Here is a 19,773-nt window from a genome sequence, read left to right on the forward strand (position 1 = left end):
TTAGTGGGTGTGGGGGGGCCCTGGGCTACAATCATGTTTAGCGCTGCACATGCAAGGCAGGCACGCACGTCCTCACTCAGCCTCTCTGGGGAGGCTGGGCTCCTTCTTCCAGACACAGCCATGGGTGAAAGCCAGCCTGTGCCCTCAGGACAGGGCTGCTGTGCATTGTTTCCCCACAGATGCAGATGCAGAAACTGCCCATCTGTCCGTGGCATGGCCCCTCGCCAGCCAGGCCATGGGCTTTGTTTGACTTGGTCCTCCGATAGCTGGGGAGAAAGCCATCTTCGGTCGTTACATCGTCAAGTAGCCACCTTCCCTACGCTCCCTCCTGTACACATGCTGTTTGCTCAGTGTGGTGTGATGCCTCCCCTCTCCACCCTGCCCCATTGCCAGGGCCTCCAAGCAGATCAGCAAGGCAGTGTCTTGCCAGGGGGTTTCAGCCCTGGGCAAGTTCACTATGCATTCATTGAGACTGAGGAATGACAATGGAACATTCTTAGGGTAAACGGGTTTATTACCTGGCTTATTCACCCCGCCAAGAGTCAAGCACTAGAATCACTCTGCACCCAGCAGTCTGCAGGTCTGTAACCTCCTTCATCTCTGCCTCCACCCAGAGCCCTGGGCAGAGCTCTTTATATAGTGACTCAGTCAGTAATAGCTTATTGCCTTCATGTGTGGAAGCTGTAGCCTAGCAGCAGGCCAGTTGCATCATCAAGTAGTTTAGGTTCAGGTGCGGATCCTGGCCATAGGTACTCCCATTTTCCCCACACCTCTGCTGCTGTGGGACATAGGAGACTCAACATTGCATTCAGATGTCCATGTGGCCCAAACTCAGGCCTGCTTTGCAGGTGTTCTACCCTCTCCCTAAAGGTACGTGGATATGACATGGGTGGGGGCTTGTCCTGCCTTCCACAGATGCTGTCGGCACAGCTCAAACTGGTGGAGATGTGTACCATTGGTGATGTGGGCTGATCCCAATTCATTCCCTCGCAGCCCCTTGGGGTCTCATTGCTGCTCTTCTCCCTCCCTCCCTCCCTCCTTCTCTTTCTCTCTCTCCACCCCCCACCCTTTCTATTAATTTGATCACACAATCCACATAGTGAACTTTGCAATACTTGGGCTTCTTGGCACCACCTTGGTGAAGAACCATGAACACCTGGTGGTTCCGGGCCCAGGAAAGGACGTGCTGGGTACACAACGGCCCTGTGTCTGGCTGGTCAGGATTTGTGCCCAGAGAGTAGGATGTGGCCCCTGGAGGCCAGCCTGGGCACCAGCAACTGCAACTCATGGGGGCTTCAAAGCCTGTAGATGGGGACCGTTGCCCTGCAGGAGGGGGGGTAACACACCACCAGCCAGTAAGCCCCAACAGGTGGTACCCACATTCTGGGGGCACCAGTCATGGGGCTTGAAGAGGCCACCTGAAATATCTTAACATCAATTTTCTCACCTGTGAACCTGGGAAAATACCCACACCCTCCTCACTAGGTGTGAAGATCCAGTGATGAAATAGACATGAAGGTCTAAGCCACCTACAGATGCAGGGAATTCAATGTGAATTGAAATGAGGATGTGACACTGTTCACACGGACTGATGGGGTTTGAGTTTTCATTCACAAAAGGCCAAACACTCTCTCCAGAAGCAGGAACAAGCCCAGAAAGCAGCAAGAGGACAGAGACAGGTGTAAAGTCATACCAGACACCCTGGAGGACCAGGCAGCCAAGAGCCAGACACAGGCCCATGGAGCAGGAAACGCCCCCCTGTAGGAGCTGCAGCACCCCCAGAAAGCAAGAACTTGAAACTAATTCCAAAGAAAGTCAGGGAGGCAGTAGAGAGTTGAGTCTAATTGGTGCAGCCACCAGGAAATCAAGTGCAGGAGAATCAGAAAGATTAGAGAATTCGAGAAACTGGGAACATGGCCTGGGGACCAACTTTTCAGTAGGACATGGGGGTCCTGTGTCAGAGTGACTCTTAGAAAAGTTCACCTGATAGAACCATCTGGAATGTATGTGACTTAAAATCCAACCACCAGATAGAACCATTCAGAATGTCAGGTCTCAAATCCAGAGCAAAATCTCTTGCACTTTGTGAGGGGAATCCTGTTCTTACTTGGGGTGGTGAAATTGTTTCTGGGGTAGAGAAGCTTCTTTTAACTCCAGAAATGCTTTGAATCAGAGGTAGATGATAAAATAAGTCAAAGCTGTTGTGTTAATACTTTTCTATGGGTTCGGGAATAGCCCGTGTATGTTTAAAGACTTTGCAGCATTGAAGAAAACCAGCTATGTTTAGGACTCCCACAGCACAGCTTTTTCTAGTTTATCCCACAGACGAGCTGATTCTAGTTGAAGCTGTGCCACACTCCTCATGAGCTGGTGAATCCAAGTTCAAAGGAACAAGAAATGGACTAAATACGTCAACAGAATCGGTGTGTCTGCTAGAACCACGAGCTGCCGTGTGTCTAAGTTCAGCTCTCAGTAACTTCAGAGTTCCTTGGAGTACATGGGCCGCATACAGAGTTGAAGCACCTTGGAAAGAAACTCAAATAAGTTTGTGAATACAGTTTAACATGCCCAAGAGAATTTAATTAAGGAGTCGATCGGTTAACTAATTAGGTTTTCATCACTTGACTTGATCAAATTCAAAAGATTCCCCTTGAAATTGATGTTACAAGTTCCCAGATGTATGCAAAATAAATACAGTAACAAAGTAACAGGATTCATAAGTTGGGGTTATTTACAGAAAGTAAATTGTCTTTTAAAATTAACCTCTATATAAAGGGCTGACATCCAAAATATATAAAGAACTCACATACCTCAACAAACAAAAAGCAAATAATCCAATTAAAAAATAGGCAGAGGAGCTGAATAGACAGTTCTCTAAAGAAGAAATTCAGATGGCCAACAGACACATGAAAAGATGCTCCACATCACTAATCATCAGAAAAATGCAAATTAAAACCACAATGAGATATCACCTCACACCAGTAAGGACAGCCACCATCCAAAAGACAAACAACAACAAATGTCGGTGAGGTTGTGGAGAAAGGGGAACCCTCCTACACTGCTGGTGGGAATGTAAATTAGTTCAACCACTGTGGAAAGCAGTATGGAGGTTCCTCAAAAAGTTCAAAATAGAAATACCATTTGACTCAGGAATTCCACTTCTAGGAATTTACCCTAAGAATGCAGCAGCCCAGTTTGAAAAAGACAGATGCACCCCAATGTTTATCACAGCACTATTTACAATAGCCAAGAAATGGAAGCAACCTAAGTGTCCTTCAGTAGATGAATGGATAAAGAAGAGGTGGTACATATACACAGTGGAATATTATTCAGCCATAAGAAGAAAACAAATCCTACCATTTGCAATAACATGGATGGAGCTAGAGGATATTATGCTCAGTGAAATAAGCCAGGCAGAGAAAGACAAGTATCAAATGATTTCACTAATCTGTGGAGTATAAGAACAAAGAAAAACTGAAGGAACAAAACAGCAGCAGAATCAAAGAACCCAAGAATGGACTTACAGTTACCAAAGGGAAAGGGACTGGGGAGGATGGGTAGGAAGGGAGGGATAAGGGGTGGGGGGAGAAAAAGGCCATTATGATTGGCATGTATAATGTGGCGGGGGGTATGGGGAGGGCTGTGCAACACAGAGAAGACAAGTAGTGACTCTACAGCATCTTAGTACACTGATGGACAGTGACTGTAGTGGGGTTTGTCTGGGGGACTTGGTAAACGGGGGAGCCTAGTAAACATAATGTTCTTCATGTAATTGTAGATTAATGATACCAAAAAAAAAATTAACCTCAATAAATGACAGATCCAACCTTCAGTAACCGTAGGGGGGTTTCCTGTCCTCAGTCGCCTCCTGTGCACGAGCTGCCCTGGGGCAGGGGGAGGGCGGCTGGCAGGTCTGTCTCCTGGCCTCCAATGAGGAGGGCTTAGATTCAGTCTCTGCCCGGGCTGCGGGGACAGGAAGGCTGCAGGGAGAAGGGTGGGTCACATGGCCCCGACCACACGTAGGGGGAGATGCATGGGAGAGGCCAGCTTGGGCAGAGAGCTGCCCACACCTAGTAAAGCCCCCATGCCCGCCCATGAATGCAGGGTGTGCCAATTCCTTCCCACAGGGATGGCGAGCCAGCTGGTGCAGGGGGTCACTGTCGCAAGGCACCCCAGAGCACAGGGGGGAGCCCTGGAGCCAGAGGCCACACCGCCACGGTGGTGATGTGGCTTTCAGGATGGTGTGAGCATCGAGGTGCCCCCCCATCTTCAGCCAGAGCCCCACGGCCAGCCTCCTCCCTGGGCCACCCACCTCTCCCACCAGGGGTCTGCACAGTAGCTGCATGACCAGGGGTCCCAGGAAGACGGAGCTCAGGGCCTCTGACCGCCCGCTGGGAGGGAGACCTGGGGACTGTTGTTGGGGGAGGTTCCGTCCGAGAGTCCCAGCCCCTGTGGGTCGTGCCCGGGGCCGACCCCCACCCTGCCCCAGTCACCTCGGGGGCGAGGGTGCTGGAGCAAGCGCGGGCACCCAGCTGGCGCTCGTACGGCCCCACCCCGGAGGCGAGGCCTCGTGCGGCCCCCACCTCGTGACTCTACCATCGTCCACTGCTGCCCTGGGCCAACAACACTCTTTCCAAGGCTGGAGCACCAAGGGGCAGCGCCATCCGGTACAGCCGGGCCTGGGGTGGAGGCGGCGGCGGGGAGGTCCTGTCCTAAAACACTGAGTCTTGCTTGGCAGGCCTGCCACTCGCTGATCAGTAAACCTTGTCCCCTGCACCCCCAGGAGCACTGCGGGGCTCACGTCTCCCGCCTCCGCACTGGGAAACGGGGCTGCGGCTGCGCTGCCCTGGGCCCAGGTCCGGCCCGCCAAGCCCACTGCTCGGGGCGGCAGGGGGTGGGGGGCGTCCCTAAGGTCTCGGGGCTTCGCTCCTCCTCCCGCAGTCTCGCCTCCCTCCCAAGAGGGCAGCCGCAGACGTGAGTCCTTCTACAAGCAGCTCATCCCAGCACTGAGCAGAGCCCTAGCCCTCACGGCAAGTGCTTTCCTCGGGTCTCTCCAGTGCCGGGGGCAGAATGCAAGGGACACCTCGTGTAGGCCGACCCAGGCTCCCCCGGGGCCCCTCAGCGGGCGCCCCTCAACCCTCAGCAGGCGCCCCTCAGCCCTCAGCAGGTGCCCCTCACTGAAGCGGGCGCCCCTCACCCCTCAGCAGGCATGCCTCGCCCCTCAGAGAGTACCCCGCACCCATCAGAGGGCACCCCTCACCCCTCAGCGCGCGCCCCTCAGCCCTCAGCAGGAGCCCCTCACTGCTCAGCGAGTACCCTGCACCCATCAGAGGGCACCCCTCACCCCTCAGCGGGCACCCCACACCCTTCACCCCTCAGTGAGCACCCCTCAGCCCTCAGCAGGTGCCCCTCACCCAAGCGGGCACCCCTCAGCCCCCAGAGGGCACCCCTCACTCCTCGGTAGGCGCCCCTCAGCCCTCACCAGCCTCTCTCACCCCTCAGCAGGCGCCCCTCAGCCCTTACCAGCCCCTCTCAGCCCCCATTGAGCACCCCTCACCCCTCAGCAGGCGCCCCTCAGCCCCCAGCGGGCACTCCTCGCCCACTGCCAGGTCCCCGCCTGCGGCCCTGGGGAGGGCTCCCCGTGGGAAACGGACGGTCCAGTCAGGCTTCTGGGGCCCAGAGGACCCTCTGACAAGGCTGCCATCCTTCCCGGTCCCCAGAGCTCCCGGGAGGGCACCAGCAGAGCCCGGAGCCAGGCCAAGGGCAACAGTGCTGCAGACTCACTCAGCACCGTCCCAGGTGCCCTCCTCGCCGGTGCCAGGCCTGGCCGAGGGAGTCGGCTGTGGAGCCCATCTCCCCGCTGCGTATCAGTTTCCTGGGGCTCCCGCCGGCCGGAGCCCACCGGCAGGAAGCCACCTCCCCAAGGGAGCTGCTCCAGGGCAGCCGGGGGCCCGGGGCCTCCAGCTGGCCAGTGACGGGCTCGGAGTCAGGGGCACCGCCCAGGATGCTCCAGCCAGGAGGTGACCACTAGATAGACATCGTCTGCTTCTGCCCGACAGGGTGGACAGGCAGGCAGTCCTGACCATCGCCCGCATAGGGATCATCTGGTTGAAGGAGAAACCAAGGGAGAAGAGAATAGCCGGGACAAGACCTGGGTGCTGGAGAGCTGCCGCGCGGCCTCACCTGGAGGCCACCTGACCTAGACGTTTCATCTGCAAGAGGCCATAACCCACCTTTCTCTGGAAAGCCTGCTGCATCGGTGCTTCCATTCCTTGGGGCCCAAGCTCCCCGCAGCGCTGGCGCCATCCCCGTTTCACAGGTGGGCAGCAGGCTCAGAGAGACTGGGTGGCCTGCCCTGCAAGGGAGGGCCTGTGCCTCTAACCCCAACACCCTGATTCCCACGGTCTTTGTGGGGTGCACCCTCTGTACACTCCCTGGGTTAAGGAGCCCTCAGAAGTCCTTCCTGTCGATTTCTTCCCATCAAAATCACTTTGGTGTCTGGGGTCTTAAAAAGTGAAAATCCACACTCCCTGGGATGGTGGGAAGGACACTTCCCCACTCAACAGTGGGTCACTCTCCAGAGTCCCAGGACCACCCTGGAGGCCACAACTCCCCTCCGTGCCCTGCACGCCCCCTCCTTGCCTGTGGGACCACCCTGGGGGCCATGGTTCCCCTCCGTGCCTTGCACGCCCCCTCTTGCCTGACCATAATTTCCCAGGCGCTCAGACCTGGAAAGGTGCTGCAGCTGCGCCCAGGCCAAAGCACGTCTGCTCTGTGACACACTCTGTCTTCCTCAAGTGGCCCGGACCTCCAGCTCTGCCGCAGCCCTGCGCCCCTGCTGCCCGCGGTCGCCCCGTCCCCTCCCGGGTCCTCACTCGGGGAAGCCCCCCACCCTGGCCCACTCCCAGGGTTCTGCTGTGCACGGGGACTGCTCCCCAGAGCGGCCGCCACTTTCCTCCCGACGGACAGGCGGGGAGGGAGGCGCCTCGCTCCCTTGGGCGTCCGGGAGGGAACGTGCCCCGCGCTTCACCCGAAGCAGCACGGGCCGTGCGTCTCAGTGACTCACCGCTCTGAAGGCGGCCCGGCCGTCCACCCTGAGACCAGCAGCATTTCCTGAGCTGTTTCCAGGGACCCCAGGGCACCAGCCCAGAAGACACGTGCCCCGGGAACGATTTCCAATTCCCCTTTGTGTGCAGACAAGAGGCACAAAATCAGCCAAAAAAAGAACCGACTAGAGAAGCAAGGCTGTGGTCGGTGCGGAAACGGACCTCCCGCCCTGGTCTGCGGCGCCATCTGGCGGGAGCTTGGCGCAGCGCAGCCCAAGCCAGGGCGTGCAGAGTGGGCACAGGTGACTACACTTCCACCGGTGGCTCCGCCTCCACGGGACCCTCCCCTGCACTGGGAACCACAGCCTGAGATCCTGAGCCGGGAAGGCCTGGGGCCGCAGGCGCTCTCTGAACGTGGGAACTTCCAGGGACCCAGAATCTCAGCTCACCGAGCCCCACCAGCTTGGGAGAGCTCCCGGGGGTCTCTCCTCTCCCAGGGCCCCTGAGTTGCAAGGTCCTCAAAGGCCCTCCTTCCCGTTCCTCACCAGTGAACCAACCAGGTCTTCTCTGGAGTAACAGGAAGGGCCTGAACCAGGAGGGAGAACGTTGAATTTCCATTCTGAGGATCTCGGACCAGTAGCTTAAATTTTTGGCCTCAGTTTGGGTATCTGTGAAATGGATTTGCCGCTGCTAACTCAGGATTGTTGCAAGATTTAGATGAGCATGGGGAGAATGTGGGTGTCCTGTTCAGTGCTCTCCCCACCCCCACCCCGCACACAGCTGCTGAACGGGAGCTTGCACCACAGCAGCCCTCTGGGGCCTCCGTTCCAGCGCCTCCAAGTCCCAGCTGTCCCACTCTGAGGAGCCGCGTGTCATCTGCACTTCCTCAGCTGTGAAGTGAGACTTCCCAAATGTGGGAGGCTTGTGGGCCTGTCATGGGGCTCACAACTTGGGCATACTGAACATGTACTCTTTTTTAAGAAAGGCAAGTGACAGGTTCTGAGCCAATATCAGAACAAATGGACGACGCTCAAGAAGAGCCAGAGACTCCTTCCTGGCCTCCCCAGCACCCAGCACAGCGCCCAGCCCCGTGGACGCCAGGTGAGCCCATGACGGCAACTGAGCCCAACAGAGCAGTCAGCACGTCATGTTTCAAAGTCAAGCGCAATTTATTCTACTTATTCAAAATCAGTTAGCCACACATATTACATATGATGATCTTTGCTGACTCTGAGACTATACATCAAGATAGTTTCATTTCCCAAATGTTCTGTATTAATGGATGAGTGGCAGTTAATTATATTCAACAAAATTAATCTCACAAATTAAAAACTAAGACCACATTATAGTTCTATCTAAGCCTATCAGGAAAAAGCACTATTCTCTCAGGTGTTAGTTATCAAATATAATTGAATTTGTTTTAAATGAAGTAAAAGGCATTATCTGTTAGCACAGTGTAATGGAGAAAATTTTAAATTAAAATATTTAGATTCTAGATCCGTTTCCCCATTAATTCATTTTGTGACCTTACATAAATGACTCACCCATCCCTTTTCTGGTTTCCCATGTGTAATGGGTAATCAATTATCATCCCTGTGATAAGATTATATTTTTAAATGGCTGTGAAAATATTTGGAAAAATTTAACAGTGATGTGTGTGTATAATGTTATCTCTACTTACTATAAAAAATTTTGTATTAATAGTGTCTTTTAAATCACTGTTGTGTAGATAAAAACTATCCTGGCAATGCAGGAAAAAGTTAGAGAGCATATACATACACTAAAAATAACATTAGCAGTGTTTACGACTGACCCATTGTTAAAGGAACTTGAAGTGCATTTTTCAAATATCTTTGAAAATGTGAAATATGTATTTGACAAAGAGTGTCAGATGAATGGACAAATGAATGGTAAGATGAATGGGTGGATGGGTGGATGGATGGGTGATGGATGGGTGGGTGGGTGGATGGATGGATGAGTGGATGGATGGGTGGGTGGATGGGTGGATGGGTGGGTGGGTGGATGGATGGGTGGGTGGCAGGCACTAGATGTCAACAGCAAGCAAACCAGGAAGGGCCACTTGAGCAGTTAGGATAGTAAAGGGTCTGGGAGCTCTGGGGTTGTAGAGGTGATCTGGGTCATGGCAGAGCTGCATTCAGGCTTGGTCTGGAGCCCTGGACATCCCCGGTACCCTGCCCACTTCTCTGCCAGCTCCTCTCACCCGCCTGGTTGGTGTTGCTCATCTAGGACCTACACAGGTGATGGGCCTCCTGGGGTCAGTCAAGGCTGTGGTTTTCTCTCTGGGACTCACCCAGGCTCTAGATGTGGAACCGAGTAGGCTTCTGGCACTGCTGGATGCTTGATTAACAGCTGCCTGCATGGAGAAGGTCAACCCAGGTCAGTTTGGAAGTGGGGAAGAAATCCTGGGAGTGTGGAGGGTTACCGCCAGCCCTGAGGACAGGACTTCTTGCTTTCTGGGTGGTGACAGTTTGTCCCCAAATAAAAGAGCAGTGACTTCCAGAGGGCACAGAGGAATGGGAGCCACAGTGGCTGCGACCCAGTTCCTGGTAAGTGACGCTCCTACACATCAGGGCAAGTGTGCCTGGCACAGAGCCTTGAGTTAGTCACACCATCAGGACCTCAGGACCTTTGCACTGTCTGTGGAAAGCCCTCGGAACATGGGGCTCATCCAGGAGTGAGGCTGCACCAATGCTGACTGGTGGGGGATTGTTTGTTTGATGTTTTCAAAGAGCAGATTTTTGCAGGAACTTAAGAGCTAGTGGAGATGTTTTTCACTTTGGAAACAGAAGCCCCAGGAGAAATAAAAGATGAGAGGCCACTTTTCCCTCCAGTATTTTAATTCCAAGGAAGAAGAACGTGCAGCAGGATCTTGGCACCAACGCACCAGATCTTAGAAATTCAGCAGAACAAGCTCTGGCCTGCTTGTTGGGATTCACACTTGGAACATGAAGTAAAATTCACTGAAGTTCCCTTGTAACTCTATCTGGGGTGTGCTGGCTCTGGCCTAGCCCTCCTGGGGGCCAACGGCTAAGACCTGGGGTGATGCACTGTGAGCTGTCAGGCACCCCCAGAGCAGAGGGGCGCTGAGACAGAGGGAAGGCATGGCCAGGGGAGCCTCTGCTGAGCCAGCTCCTTGAGCGGGCAGCGCCTTCTCGGAGGAAGATAAAGTCACCCGGGAAGGGACAGCACCTGGCAGAGATGTTGTACTGTAATTTGGTCTCTGCTGAGTGACCCAGGGTGATCCACTTGAGCACTCTGGGCCCGATTCCCTCATTTCAAGGAGGAGCCAGTATCTACTACACTTGGCTGAGTTGTTTCAAAGATCTGTTATCTCAGGAGAATAAAGGCTGAACTGGGGAAGGTAGCCTTGGCTGGGGGCGCTGCTGGCCCCCGCGAGGAGACAGGGAGCAGAAGCCAGCCGCCACGGGGCATGGCCATTCAACAGTATCCCCTGATGGGCGACAGGATGGAGCAGGTCAGTAAGGGGAAGGGTCTTCATGACTCAAACCTCGTGGGCCCCAAGCCAGGGACCACATGGCACCACGCTGAGGAACTTCTTTTTGTTCAATTAGAGTGGAAAGTTGAACTGAAAGCTCCTGCTGGTCACCCTATTTGGGACCCTCAGGGGTGGCAGAGGACCCTGGCTAGCTAGAGCAGGACCTGCCTCTCCCGGGGGGGCTCAGAGGTCTTTCCTCCTGACCACAGCAGTGTTTCCTCCACTGTTGGGTGCCCGGTGCCCCCAAGAGAATTGTGGATCATCAGGGGGTTGCTAAGATACAAATTCTCCAGGCCTCCAGTGCATAGAGAAACCAAGGGGCATTGTTCTAAACACCTGTTGGTCACGTGCCCACATATAAGGAAGCCCCGCCCATCACGTGCGTGCCTGTGTGAGCAGGCGTGAGCAGGCCTGCGTGGGGCAGGACTTAGGCCTTGGGAGGGAGAGTGTGTGAGGACCGTGCCCCCTCGGCATGGCCCTGGGCACGTCAGCCCAGGAGCTGGATGCCTCCCCATCCGAGGTGGGTTTCTCTCACATCACGGCTTTGTGAGGACAGGGAGAGAACAAGAGAAAAATAAACCTCTGTCACCTCTGAGGAAATACTAAATGGAAACACTGAAATTACCTCAGTTGCACCTCCTAGGCACTAATGCCTGTCAGGTGAGGGAACTCTGTAGCAGGTGAGAGGGGCCAGAGAAAGACCACACAGGTAAAGGAGCGCAGGTGAGGGGTCAGGTGAGGGGGCACAAGTGAGAGGGCACAGGTGAAGGGCACAGGTGAGAGGTCAGGTGAGGGTGTAGGTGAGAGGGCACGGGTGAAGGGATGCAAGTGAGGGGGTGCAGGTGAGAGGGCACAGGTGAGAGGTCAGGTGAAGGGTGCAGGTGAGAGGGCACAGGTGAAGGGGTACAAGTGAGGGGGTGCAGGTGAGGGCACGGGTTGAAGGGGCACAGGTGAAGGGATGCAGGTGAGGGGCACAGGTGAGGGATAAAGGTAAGGGGAGCAGATGAGGTGTCCAGGACGCCCAGGTGCAGCCCTGGACCCCAGAGCCAACCTCAGGCTGCTGTCCCCGTCCTAATCATGAGGCACCTCTGACCACGTTTGGAGGCAACAATCACGGACAGCTGCCACACATGGCCTGTGATCTTTTTCTTCTTTTTAAAAATCTCAGAACCTTACAAAAATAACAGTGTTGGCATCTCTCTAAAGGTCTGAACTGACAACAGTGCACTCTGATGTACATCCTTCCTCCCTGGTGGACCACGTCTGGGCCACATGCTCATTTGACAGGCTCAGGAAAGCATGTTCTTGGTCAAAGGCTTGAATGTTTAAAGTCGCATAAGCTGGTTAGAGCACTGCAGTGATGCTGGGTGCCCATTACACCATCCAGGATGCGTGGGATGGTGGCTGGTGAGGGCCACGTCACAGGGCACAGGACAGAATCATTAGGAATTAGGACATATGGAGGCCCTATGTGCCTGCTGTCATCTGATTCACCTCCACGCGATTGGTACTGATGTCACTCACCCACTTACAAATGAGGAGACCAACACAAGTGGGGGGCAGAGCTGGGAGCTGAGGGGCGCCTGGGGCCTGCTGTCACACCTGCTGTGCTGGGCCCATCCCGTGGGGCCAGTGGCTGTGAGTGGGTAGAGGCTGATGGCTGACCCATCTGTCACCCGTTTCCCCTCCCACCATTCCTGTCCTTCTCAGGCAGGGAGGGTGCATCTCCACGGAGGGGCACAGAATGCTGACACCCACAAATCCACCCTTCACCAAAGCCATGGGGCTGTACCCTGCAGGCTCCGTGGATGGTGGAGGCTCCTCACCCACCTTTCTGGCCAGCCAGGCCTCCTACTCGTGGAACACCTGGTAGCTGAAGTTGTTGGACTGGGTATTGAAGCTGTACTTCCCGGCCATTCTCCGGTAACGTGTGACGAACAGGGCAGCTGTGCCCGCCACCAAGGCTGAGACGGCCACTGCGACGAGAACGAGGTGACCAGCTCCCAGGCCCAACTCCGTGCCTGGAGGCTCTCCTGCGGGGACGAGACAGGCACAGGTGGGAGGCCTGCCCAGACCAGGAGGATTGTGCCTCCAGGGCCTGCACCACCAGCGGCCCCAGCCCTGGGACGTCGCTGTGCGGGCAGAGCAGAGGCCTCTCCGTCGGGACAGGAGCACGCACAGTGGCCTCTCTGTTGGGACAGAGCTGTATGACAGCTGCCTCATGGCATTTCTGTCTGGACTTGATTGCTCTGAAGCACCACGGAGGGGAGGCTGCGCTTGTGTGCCCAGAGATTGTGGGTCTCACAAGGTGACAGGGCACGTGACCCACACCTAGGAGAGCACAGCAGTGGGGCTGATAATGGGGGGGCAGGTGGGGGCAACAGGCCCTCTGGGTGGGAGGCAGACAGCTCAGCAGGGCTGGGCGCATGCCCTGCAGCCAAACACTGCAGGCTGCCCCAACCCGGAGGGCCAAAAATCGCCCAGGAGAGCACAGACACAACAAAGTGGAAAACAGGGGCTCAAATAAATATTTGCTCACAAGTGTAGAGAGCAGCAGCATTCACAGCAGCCAAAAGGCAGAAACAACCCAAATGCCCATCAAAGGAAGAACGAAAGAACGACTGTGGTCTATCCATGTGATGGAACAGTTCTGCCATAAGAGGAATGACATTCTGACACATACTACATGCAGGTGAACTTCGAAAACATGCTGAGTGAAAGACAGGAGGGGCAAAGGACCACAGGGAGTACAAGCCTGTTTGGAGAACTATCCAGAATAGGGCAAACCAGAGAAGAAAGCAGCCAGGGCTGGGGCAGGGGCTGGGAGGGACACCCAGTGGGGCAGGGCTGCTTCAGGGCAGTAAAGATGCTTTGGAACCAGACACAGGAGGGGCTCGTACAGCACCAAATGTGCTCAGTGCCACTGAGTTATTTTTAAATGGTTGACTGCGTGTTATGTGAATTTCCCCTCAATTTTGCCACAGGAGAAAACTGTACTGCCTGAGAAGAAAGGCCACCAGCCAGACCTCTGTCCTCCTCTACCCCCCAGGGGTGAGGCCTGCCCGCCCCCACGAGGAAGGAGGGGCAGCGTGTTGCACAGTGTGAGTGTGACACTTTGATGGGCATTTCTATCATGTTCAACTCTAGTCTCCCTACATCAGGAAGTAGCCACCTGGGTACGAGGGTACTTGAGATCCCATTTCCTGGGCCGCTGTGAAGTGGATGCCGCTCGGGCATGGCACAGGCCTGCATAGTCAGCAAAATGGCCCAACAGTGGCACTGGGGGTTCCCTCCAGGCTGCCTGGACAGTGAGTCCGCTGGAATGCAGGCAACCCCTCCACCAGAGGAACAGGGATATGGGGATGGTTGCTGGGGTAGCCGCAGCTTCCCAAGAGACACAAAGCCTCAGACTCTGGGGAGCCAGATGGCAACTTTGTGGCCAGCCCATAAACCCAGCCTCTGGGGGGCACCTAGTGGGCCCTTCCCCTTCTCCTGGCCCTCAGCTGGGGGACCATCTTGTCCAGCACAAGCAGGGCTACCAGGAAGAAAGAGGCCGGCACCACTGAGCTGGAGCCAGGCCCCAACTGCCCACTCGGTGGACAAGTGAACCCATCGGGCTGCTGCCTCTCCAGCAGGGTTTCTGTTGTCTGCAGCTGAATGCTCCGGATGGACCCACTGACTCAAGGCCACTCGGGGTGGGGTCCGCAAGTCATGCGTGTCCACTGGTTACTGTGGCCCAGGAATGGTTACTAGTCCACACAAGTTAGAAATGGAGAGTGAGTTTGCACTGCCTGTGCCATGGGTGGGGGCACCTACCTGTCCAGACCCCTCGTGTGGTGTGAGCTGGGTGTGGGTCATACACAGTTGGACCACCTGTCAGTCTGTGATTGTTCAGGAGGTTCAATAAAAAAATAACTGCTCCTCTACCACAAAAGCTCTGGCAGCCCATCCACAGGGCAGGGCGGTTGCAAATGGACACTCAACACAGCCCTGTGATGGAAAGTGACCAAGGGCCTTCTAGTACACCTGACATCCCAGAGCTGGGGCAAATGGCCCCTGCCAGGGCCTGAGTTCCAGCTCAGTTGATCTCTGGGGATCACAAGCTCCTTACTGAGAAGTGACCTCGGTAACTGTTCCAGATTCTTCCTGCTGGGTCATTAAAGCATCCCATTAACAGTAGCCTAATCTTCCTTGCACAAACTGTTACTCAGTGAGTGGGAAATAATGTTATCTAGCAAAGTAAATGGCCATGGAAGATTTCCAAAAATTAAATGCAAAAATCATAATGTTACACAATTTGTGAGTGACATACATTGAGGGAAGAGACCTAAAGAGATTCTTCCTTAAAATTGCCAATACACAGTACTATGGGTTGAATTGTGTAACCCCAAAAGATACACTGAAGCCCTAACCCCCAATATCACAGGATGTGACCTTATTTGGAAATAGGGTCACTCAATTGTAATTAGGTTAAGATGAAGTCACACAGAAGGAGAGGCTCTAACCAATCTGACTAGTGTCCTTATAAGAAGGTGGCTGTGTGAAGACACAGACACACAGGGGGAGGCCACGTGACCACAGAGGCAGAGATTGGAGGATGCAGCTGTGTGCCAGGGAGCACCAGCTCCCAGAACCCGGGGGGCCTGGAGAGGATCCTCCCTCACGGCCACAGAAGAACCAGTGTCCTGTGGTCAAGGTGACAGGCCTCCAGCGCTGGGAGAAAATATTTTCTGCTGTTTTTACATCCCCCAGTTTGTGGCACTGTTTCCTGTGGCACCAGCCCAGGAACACTAACACGTGGTATGAGGCCGGAGTGGCCTGAACCCTGGAAACCAAGCCAGTGCAGCTCCCAGAGGAGAGGGAGGGGAATGAGGGAATGCTCAGAGCTGCTCAGAGAGGGCTGGCTTGTCCAGGTACCATGCGCGAGCTTGGACGTCCCCTGAAACCTTCTTCCCTAAAGTGAGGATGGTGGCGGGGGCAGGGGCCAGAGACAAGATCCTGAAGGGACCTGACCGCCAGCCTCTCTCACCCCTATTGTCTCCAGCAGTACCACTGTTCACTACATTAAGACATATATTAACATGTAGTATTCAAAAAGACATATGCACCCCTATGTTTATCACAGTGCTATTTACAATAGCCAAGATATGGAAGCAACCCAAGTGTCCATCAGTAGATGAATGGATAAAGAAGATGTGGTACATATACACAATGGAATATTATTCAGCCATAAGAAGAAAACAAATCCTACCATTTGCAACAACATGGATGGAGCTAGAGGGTACTGTGCTCAGTGAAATAAGCCAGGCGGAGAGAGACAAATACCCAATGATTTCACTTATATGTGGAGTATAACAACGAAGTGAAATTGCAAAACAGCAGCAGACTCACAGACTCCGACTAGCAATTACCAAAGGGGAGGGGTGGGGAGGGTGCGTGGGGAGGGAGGGAGAAGGAGATTAAGGGCATTATGATTAGCACACATAATATAGGGGGGTCACGGGGAAGGCAGTACAGCACGGAGAAGACAAGTAGTGACTCTATAGCAGCTTACTACCTTGATGGACAGTGACAGCAATGGGGTGTGTGGGGGAGACTTGATAATATGGAGGAATGTAATAACCACAATGTTGCTCATGTGAAACCTTCATAAGATTGTGTATCAATGATACCTTAATAAAGAGAAAAGTTAAACTCAGTCATTCTCCACCACAAAAAGTAAAGAATCACCCCCATATTTTGGCAATAAAGCAATTAAACTCTTTAAAAAAAGATGTAGCAAAATCCCCACCAACTGGGAGATTCTGTGTTTCTAAATCATTTTTCTGTATATTTGTATGGCACATTTGTGGAGCAAATGAAAGCTAATGATAAAATAAAATGAGAAAGAATGAAGAACAAAATAATTATATAACCCTTGTTTTTTAGCCCAACCTCATATGCTACTATTAGATTTGGTGTTGTCTGCATTGGTTGCTAGCATAGTGCCCTGCTGGCTACAAATGATAACTAACATCCTTACAGCAATTTCTGTGGACAAGGTACTTCATGAAGTGGGAATTATTATTATTATTATTATTATTATTATTATTATTATTATTATTATTCCCATTTTATAGATGAGGGAAATGAGGTACAATGTAGCACACCCAGTTACAGAGAAAAAGCATAATGCCTGGCACCTAGTAGGTAGAAATAATGAATAAGTGGGTGGGTGGGTGAGTGGATGAGCTGACGGATAGAGGAATGATGGCGGATGGATGGGATTCAGAAGATGCAGTCTTTTTCCCAAGACCATAAAGTCAGAAGCACTAGAGCCTCTGTTCAAACCCAGGTCTCCAAACTCCAGGTCCAGGGTGCTTTCTCCATGCCAATGGTTTTGACCTTATCTATAATATGTACAAGTAAATAAAAGGCTCTATTTTTATAAACAAGAAGGCAATTCACATGTATTCTCTTTCATATTAGGGCCCCATGTTGACCAATTCTCCTCACAAGTAAAGAAATGAAGAAGGTAGGAAAGGTGTGTTGTTCTAGGGCCTGTGCCTGGGACCGCCTGGAACCACTTATAGACTCCAGCCTAGACAGAACCTGGAGTTAGTAGGTCTGGGGTGTGGCCTGGAACCTGTGCCTTTTTAAATTTCCCAAATGCTTTGGATGAGAAACCAGCCTTTGAGAATCACTGGCTGGAGGCCATGCCCCCTCCAGCTTCCTCAGCTTCCCTCCCAAGTCCTGATCAGCACCAGACCCCGGCTCGCGCCCTGCATCCAAAGGAAGGCCATCGCTGAGGAAGAAAAACAGCGCAAAAGGAAAATCAACTAGCATTCGGGTTAGTTGCAAGAAAGAGGGAAACCCGAAAGGGCAGGGACCAAAAAATGGAAGTTTCTTTCTTTCCAGTGTAAAAATTGGAGCTCAGAGCCTGGTCTGGCCCTGCAGCCTTGCTCCATGGTGTCTGCAGGCTGCTTCCAGCTCCCCGACCCCCTGGTCCTCATGCCCAACGTGATGGCTGGCTGCAACTCCCATGCCTGCATGCCAGGCAGTGACGGGAGATGACCAAGGACAGAGGGGCAGGCTGGGCACTGGATGTCTTAAGGAGGGCACCCCTTAAAAAGTTGTTATTGATGGTCCCATCAGCATCTCCTTGGCCATAACCTGCTCACATGGCCACTATTAGCTGCCAGGTTGGCTGGGAATTAGTTTTTATTTTGACAGCCACATGCCAGCTAAAAGACAGGGGTTCTATTCCTATAAAGGAGAGGAGAACAGCTATAAGGTAACAGCTGCCAGTTTCTGCCTTAATACCCAAAGCACACAATTATTTTTTCAAAACAAAAGATCTCAAAGAAAATAAAATATTTTCCTAGAAAATTGATAGCTTGGAATTTACATGGAATGTGCTGCCTGCTGAAAGTTTTGTGCTAAGGGAGAGAGCAATGCCATTGTTTTTCGTCTTCTGACTTAGGCACATCTAGAATAAATCGCTTTTTCATGTGCATGCATACTGACATGCACATGCGCACACACACACACACCCAGAACCTCACCTGGCTGTAGCCTGAGTTCTTTCCTGTGACACCCACTCAATGTATTCACTCAGAGAAAGGAAACTTTACTGGCTTCGGGTTATATAGCTCAAAATATTGCTTTATCTGAACTTGATCATGGAGATAATAGATTTCACTTCCTAGGGCTGCTGAGAGGAGCAGATTGCATTCTGCAGGTAAAGACCCTAAGGCAGTGCTGGAAGGTCAGGCGGGGGAAGGGGGGTGGGTCTCAGTGATGTCAGCTGCTCTTTCTACTATTATGGGTCCTGGAGGAAAATCTTAAATTCCATGTTCCCAAGCATGGCTTCTTGGTTTACACACAGGTGAAGGAGAAGTGCCGGCATTGTTTAATTGTCTAAACCGTGTCACCAACTCACCTTCAGCCCGAACGAGGGGTCCCCAGGATGCCTGGTGTGTTGTGGGTTCCTCACCACGCCTCAGCGACTGAATATCATTGCAATTCTGTTGTTTTAAAGGAGAAACTTCGAATTAGGTGAGCAATGTTCACAGGAAGCTCACCATTAGGAAGCTCACTGTCAAGGCTGCTACTCTGGTGTTTCATCCTGCTGCAGACATCAAGTCACGGATGGACGAGCTCAGAGGGGAGGAAGGTCAGGGCTGGACTACCTGGACCCCGGGGAGGGCGGCAGGGCAGCAAGAGGCCGGAGGATGGGAGGAGCAGTGAGATGCAGCAGCCCCTGGGCTGTCCCCAGACCTACCCTGGCCCCTGTGCCCCTCGGAGGTGGCACCTCCGTCATGGCTCTCAGAGTCGCCTTCAAGTTCACAGCCCACTGCAGCCTCTAGCCCCTTTCATTACCTTCGCCTTCCAGAAAGACTCAGGATACAATGCAATCTGCTTACACCTGCTTTGGGTTGCATTGTGTTCCCAAAAGATGTTGCAGCCCTCACCCCCAGCACCTGTGGATGTGCCCTGATTTGGAGACAGGGTCTTGGCAGATGAAATTAAGATGATGTCACTAGGGCATATCCTACACCAGTATGACAATGTCCTTATAAAAAGGGACATCAGACACAGACGCACACATGCACAGAGGAAAGACCACATGAGACACAGAGAAAAGACAGCATCTACAAGCCAACAGGATAGACCTGGACTGGAGTCTCCTCCCAGCCCTTAGCGGGGCCTCCCTGCCTCAGGCTGCCACCTCCAGACTGAGAAAATACATTCCCGGTGCTGGAGCTGCCCAGCCCGTGCTGCGCTGTTGCAGCCGCCCCAGGGCCCCGGTACAGTACCCCTGCAAAGGAACTTGGAGGGAAATAGTGAGGCGGTATCGCAAAGAATCTGAGAACTGGCAGCTCCCTGCAGAGGTTATGTGGCTGTCGATACTCCGCTGTTTCTGAGGGGCTGGTGGGCAGGGCAGGCTCATAGGCGCCCTCACTGGCACCGGGTCAGCATCCCTTTCATCCTGTTGTTGTAGAAGATCTACTGTTTGAGTATAAAGTGACATCAACAAAGTCGGTGCTGTTGGGTCTCCCCTGTGCACGTCCTGGTGATGCTCAGAGGCTGGTTGCCCAGGAAATAGCAGGACTTCTAGGAGCTCAGGGACAAACTTATCCCCAGAGGCGAGCTGGACAAACAGCACTGAACCAAGGCTGGCAGGGCCGGGAAACACCTGCCGGTGGCCTTGCACGCTGGTCTGTGGTG

General features: G+C 53.4%; 1 protein-coding gene and 1 long non-coding RNA gene across 4 annotated transcripts in view; both read right to left on the reverse strand.

The window, feature by feature from the left end:
* The window catches only part of LOC118971719 (uncharacterized), a 35,031-nt gene extending 27,197 nt beyond the window's left edge, over window positions 1–7,834 (reverse strand). The window contains exon 1 of the long non-coding RNA XR_012129108.1: window positions 7,067–7,834. This is a non-coding gene — a long non-coding RNA (uncharacterized lncRNA). The remainder of the gene's footprint in view (window positions 1–7,066) is intronic.
* Window positions 7,835–7,906: 72 nt separating this feature from the next.
* Window positions 7,907–19,773, reverse strand: part of UMODL1 (uromodulin like 1) — a 63,713-nt gene continuing 51,846 nt past the window's right edge. For 2 of the 3 annotated variants that reach the window (XM_073231301.1, XM_073231300.1), the window contains exons 21-23: window positions 18,485–18,569; window positions 12,394–12,596; window positions 7,908–9,420 (exon numbers count right to left, since the gene is read on the reverse strand). In XM_073231301.1, coding sequence (XP_073087402.1) covers window positions 12,415–12,596; window positions 18,485–18,569 — 267 coding nt within the window. In that variant the 3' untranslated portion in view covers window positions 7,908–9,420; window positions 12,394–12,414. Of the gene's footprint in view, window positions 9,421–12,393; window positions 12,597–18,484; window positions 18,570–19,773 lie in introns of all 3 variants that reach the window. The other variant, XM_073231302.1, reaches the window with a different exon arrangement.

Source organism: Manis javanica, chromosome 3 (assembly GCF_040802235.1).
Source record: "Manis javanica isolate MJ-LG chromosome 3, MJ_LKY, whole genome shotgun sequence".
In the NCBI taxonomy this organism is placed as follows: Eukaryota; Metazoa; Chordata; class Mammalia; order Pholidota; family Manidae; genus Manis; species Manis javanica.